General features: G+C 39.0%; 2 protein-coding genes across 2 annotated transcripts; both read left to right on the forward strand.

Annotated features, from left to right (window-relative positions):
• Positions 1 to 6: 6 nt before the first annotated feature.
• On the forward strand, positions 7 to 1395 carry LOC129411664 (transcription factor TFIIIB component B'' homolog). Its single transcript, XM_055163109.1, has 7 exons — positions 7 to 100; positions 188 to 253; positions 395 to 592; positions 666 to 799; positions 868 to 962; positions 1043 to 1097; positions 1199 to 1395. The coding sequence occupies exons 1-7, from the start codon at positions 51 to 53 to the stop codon at positions 1393 to 1395; spliced, it is 795 nt and encodes a 264-aa protein (XP_055019084.1). The 5' UTR covers positions 7 to 50.
• LOC129411665 (uncharacterized) lies at positions 1389 to 3589 on the forward strand. Its single transcript, XM_055163110.1, has 9 exons — positions 1389 to 1624; positions 1701 to 1731; positions 1816 to 1987; positions 2061 to 2161; positions 2223 to 2585; positions 2776 to 2910; positions 3028 to 3061; positions 3136 to 3249; positions 3321 to 3589. Exons 1-6 carry the CDS (start codon positions 1435 to 1437, stop codon positions 2786 to 2788), a joined length of 870 nt encoding a protein of 289 aa, XP_055019085.1. The 5' UTR covers positions 1389 to 1434; the 3' UTR covers positions 2789 to 2910; positions 3028 to 3061; positions 3136 to 3249; positions 3321 to 3589.
• The last annotated feature ends 1498 nt before the right edge of the window (positions 3590 to 5087 follow it).

Raw genomic sequence — 5087 nt, forward strand, 5'->3', positions numbered from 1 at the left:
CAAAAAAGTCCAAGCCACGTGCAAAGGAACATGGTTTAGATCCATCCAAAATGACTATGCGAGACCTTATCCATTATCTCCCAACATCCAATCCCATGTCGTAAGTTTCTTTATCAAACAATCAATAGTCTATCTTAGAATCAATAATGTATCTTTGTATTTCTGTTGTATTTCTCTCAAAATACAGATCGACCTTAGAAGGCTCTCAACAGGAAAATGAGGCTGTCACTCCACAATCACCTGAAAGAGAGTTGTACGTAGCTAAATATTTTCTTCTGCTTTATTCAGTATAATTCTGACAGCAGAAATACACAATCATGGTGCCAAAATTAATGCTGAATGCCGAATGCTGAATGTCACTAGTTAATTTAAATTGTTTTTTTTTTCTTCCTAGATCACCAGACAACAGAGCACAGAAACCAGAAGTTCAACCAGATCTGCGTAGTCCTGATCAGGTGGAAACAACAGCAACCACTTCAACTGCAGAAGCGCAGGAGGATGATGAGGAGGGGGAAGCTGAGGATGAAGATACACTAATGGTCCCTCAAGTCAAAGTAGCAGAAGATGGCACGCTTATTATTGACGAGGAAAGGTTTGTAGGACATTTTATAGGTTTTGTCAAATTTGTATGTAAATAAAAAAATTAAAAAATTTGTTTGCGGTAGCCTGACTGTGGAAGTCCAAAGGATGAAGGGGCCAAATACAATTCAGGATCGAGATCCTATTTTTGAACGAGGCTCCACAACAACTTATTCAAGCTTCAGGAAAGGGACCCACACCAAGCCCTGGTCTACTGAAGGTTATATTCCAAACCATTGTTAAGTGTTCTGTGTATGAAGGACGTTCACATTTTTTTTTCTTTTATAGAGACTGACATGTTCTTCTTGGCCATCAGCATGGTGGGCACCGATTTTACGATGATCTGTCAGCTATTTCCTCACAGAGCTCGATCAGAAATTAAGGTAAGTATGTGAACATGGGTTGTGTGTTTATAATAGTATTAACTTATTAACTCAATACTTTTGTTTTCTTTTTTTTTAAGAACAAATTTAAGAAGGAGGAGCGGCATAATGCCTGGAGGATTGACAAAGCTTTTAGTAGGTTATGAAATTAATAAAATCCTTGCTTTAAAATGAACATTTATATATCCATATCATTATTTGGAGTTTGTATAAAGGCAGTCTGCATGTTTCTGTAGGGGAGAGGCGTAGACTGGATTTGGAGTACTTTACGAAATTGCTGGAGAAGATTCTTGAATTTCAGGAAAGTAAAAAGAAACTTAAGTCAGTATCTCAGAAAAAACAAACTCCTAAAAAACGTAAAGAAAAACCAAAAGGTGAGATACATTATTTGAATATTATGTTGTTTCATTTATTTATTTATTTATCAACATGATTTTCTGGTCACTACAAAGGTAAAAAAGCTACTTCCAATATGAGTGATGTGGAGGAGGAAACAGAAGATGAAATGTCCAATGAGGAGCAGGAAGGGGAGAAGGAAAACCTCTGTAATGAGGAAACGCCAGCCTCCAAGCTCAAATGCAAAAGAAAAGATGAAGATGACCATTTGTCAGATCCACAAAATGACAAAAAGAAAAGTAAAGGGAAAAAGAAAAATGTGCCAGGTGAAACAGGACAAAAAACACTCTTTGATCTTGTCTCTTGTTATTGTTTCGAGTTTAACCTCTTGGTCACTTGCAGATTTTGAAGAAATTGTTCTTCCAGAAGATGAGTAAGTGCATGTTACTGTGATGGTGTGTAGTTATACTTATTTTATATTATATTGTGATGTCCTAAATTCTGTTCAATATATCAGATGTGAAAAGACTGAAAAAATTGATTCTGCCAAGAATACAGAAGCAAAATCAAGGAAACCAGGAAAAGCACTCAATCCTATTGGTCATCAGGGTCAACCCAGCATCGGACCCAAGTCTAAAGCTACAGTTTCTGAAGGAGAGGGCACTAGTGAAGAAATGGTAGAAGTCCAGGTGGGGCCTTATTCCTTTTATCTGTATGCATTTATATTGTATTGTCTTTTATCACTAAACAATATTTGTTTAGATTAATAAAGAGACCTGTTCATCACAAAAATCTACAGAGAGAATGTCAGACAATGATTCTTCAGATCAAGAGACTACTGTGCTGATAGCAAGACCAACTAGGTATGTGTTGTAGTCTTATTTTAGAATTTTCTGGTCATAAACTCATTGCTGGCTTTTGCAGATCTGGGAGAATTTCCAAACCTGTACAAGTCCTAAATTACCCAGCCAAAGAGGATACAAACTCACCAGATACCACTTTGACCTCTCCTGCACGCACCACCATGACAAAAGTCAAAGTCAAAGGCAAAGCTGCTGGGAAGAGAGGAAGATCAGGAAGATCAGCACAGCAACACTCTGCAAAAGAGTCAAAGAAACCAAAATTGATCACACTAAGAGCCTCCCAGTCAGAAGAGAGAGTGACAATGAAGAAGAGGAACCTGATGTACCACGTGATGACGATGAGAACAGTACAAGTGCGTTTGTGCCGGCCAGTCTGTGCTCACCCAAACCTGTGGTCCCAGAGGTGGAGGAGACCATGGAAGAGGTAAGGATATCATAATCACTAGTTGGTCTTACCTTCATAATAGCCAGTCACTCATGCTATTATCATAGGTCTTGCTTCAAACACTTCATCCAACATTTTTTTTTATTTTGTTGTTGATCTGTTTTTTGTGCATGGTTCTTCATTTCCAAATGCATCTTCTCCTGTATGGCTCCCCTCATTTCACTCTTAGCTTGACATTTTGACCCACATGCCTGATGTGTTGGGTATGTCCAAGAATGCACTGTGCCCTGATGCCTCATGTGAGCAAGTACAAAATGAAAGCGGCACTGTTGAACCCTGTGAGCATCAGCTGGACCTGCTTGTTGTAAGTTTCCTATTATGCATGTGCTCCTGTCAGATCCTTGTTCTTTTTTGTAGTAAATAACTGTTTTTTATTGCAATGTTTTATTGCAATGCTTCTCTTTTCTTCTTTTTTTTCCAGGATGTAATTGACTTCCTTTCGGAACATACAGAAAGTATGTCTTTTGTACTTTATTATATTACTTTTTGTGCGGAAAAATATACCATTTTAATACTTCACTGTTTTTAGCATCAGAGGATGAAGGCTACAACGAGGCTGCTCAAACCTTGTTGGCATTTGGAAATCTGGCTAATCTGTCCCAACCGACACAGAGTCAGGCATCTATGTCAGATCACACATCAAGTGAGAACTGCATTTCACAATTTTTTTTCAAATAGGTGAATTTAACACTGAAATCAATGTTTTTCTTTCAGAAATTGAAAGTCAATGCATTGATGTAGAGTCTTCTTTGCAACTGGAAGAATGCCCTCTGGCAGTTTCAGAACCATCAACAACTGAAGTCAGCCCAACAGTACAGCTACCATCATCTCATACTTCTGACATACAGACATTTACATCTAGTGGGGAACTGTGTAGCAAACAAGAGAAGTTGTCACCTCTCAGGAAGGGAAGGTTTTCTAAGATAAAACCTAAGCCTAACCTTGGTTCAAGGACTACAAAACTGCGCACACAGACTGTTGGTGGTGGTATATAGAAACCAAACAGGTTGAATTTGAGACCACAATAACCAGTCTGCCCCAGTTTTCAGAGCAACTGGAACCCACTTGGGCTGTGTCTGAACCATCACATGCTGAAAGCAGACCAACAGACGATCCAACAATAGTGATGCCATCGTCCTGTATTTCTGATAAACAAGTGAGCTATGAAAAATGTGGCATACTGGAAACAGTCATGTCTCCAAAACTCACAACAACTCCAGAGAGCTTATCTTTGACTAAGGAGGAAACGGCAATAAAACAAAATGTCCTTTGTGATTTAAGGACCACAGAACAAATTGTTGAAGAAAGGGCACAGGTTTATGATGACATTACAAGAACCAGTCAGCTCAGGTCTTTAGAATGTCAGAAAGACTCTACTCAGCCTGTCTCAGAACAATCCAACACTAAAAATGTAACATTACTCAGCACACCGAATGAGATGCCGGAATCATACATTTCTGAAACACAAGTCATCAAACCCAGTGATGAACTTGATTCGCCGAGTTCTAAAAATCCTGCAATGCCAAGAAAAGGAAGACTTTTCAAGCTTAAACCTAAGCCAAACATTGAGTTTGCCTCAAGGGCTACAAAAATGTCTTCAAAGTCAAGTGTTACCAATAAGGAAAAATGGCAGATTGAGAGTGGATTTGCAGCAACAGTTAAGCTTCAGCCACCTGCACTTTCAATCTCAGAATCTGTGACAGTATCATGTGAAGACAGCCCCCAGGCATCATTGACATTTAAGAGCCAGGGGACAGAAAACTTTGAAACCAGTCATTCACAAGAACAAACAGAGCTTGGATCGCAAAGCAAATTTCAAACACATTTAGGCCACTTACAAGAGACATGTGGTACACCATCTGTCCAATGTGCAGAGAAACAACCAAACCAACTCAAACCTGTTAAGAGTACAACTGTAGAGCTTGGAAACATGCATTCAACCCATTCTTCAGAAGAGGATAAAACTGCAAACGCCAGGCCTGTTCAGCAGTCACAGCCAGCCTTGGAAAGCTCAAAACTTAGTACGCCTCAAAGAAGGCGATGGATTCCAAAGGTTAAACCCAATTTAGTGTTATCACCCCGAACTATAAAGTCAAAAGAGGAGTCTAAAGAAAAGAGCCATGCAACTGTAAAATCAAGTACTGTAGCTGCAACATCTAAACAACAAACCCTTCAGGACTCTTCAACTGTACCACATGAGTACAAATCAGAAAATGCTGAACCAACCTCATCAAGTGCAGTCGCTTCAAACTTGGGGATTTCAATGGGCACCATGGACACAACACAACAGGTTTCAAGTGAATTAAAAACAAATACCACAAATATCAAATCAGCTTCTATCTCTGAGCTGGAATGGTAAGAAAAACTTGAAATATAAGTCATATTAGCACTGACATTAGTGTTTAAACATTAGTGTCTCTACACTGTTCACAGTGCAACATTTGATTCCAGCAAAAGTGTGCAACAACCTCAGGATACCAT

This window comes from Boleophthalmus pectinirostris, unplaced genomic scaffold (assembly GCF_026225935.1).
Source record: "Boleophthalmus pectinirostris isolate CB_2022bp ecotype Guang Dong unplaced genomic scaffold, ASM2622593v1 HiC_scaffold_502, whole genome shotgun sequence".
In the NCBI taxonomy this organism is placed as follows: Eukaryota; Metazoa; Chordata; class Actinopteri; order Gobiiformes; family Gobiidae; genus Boleophthalmus; species Boleophthalmus pectinirostris.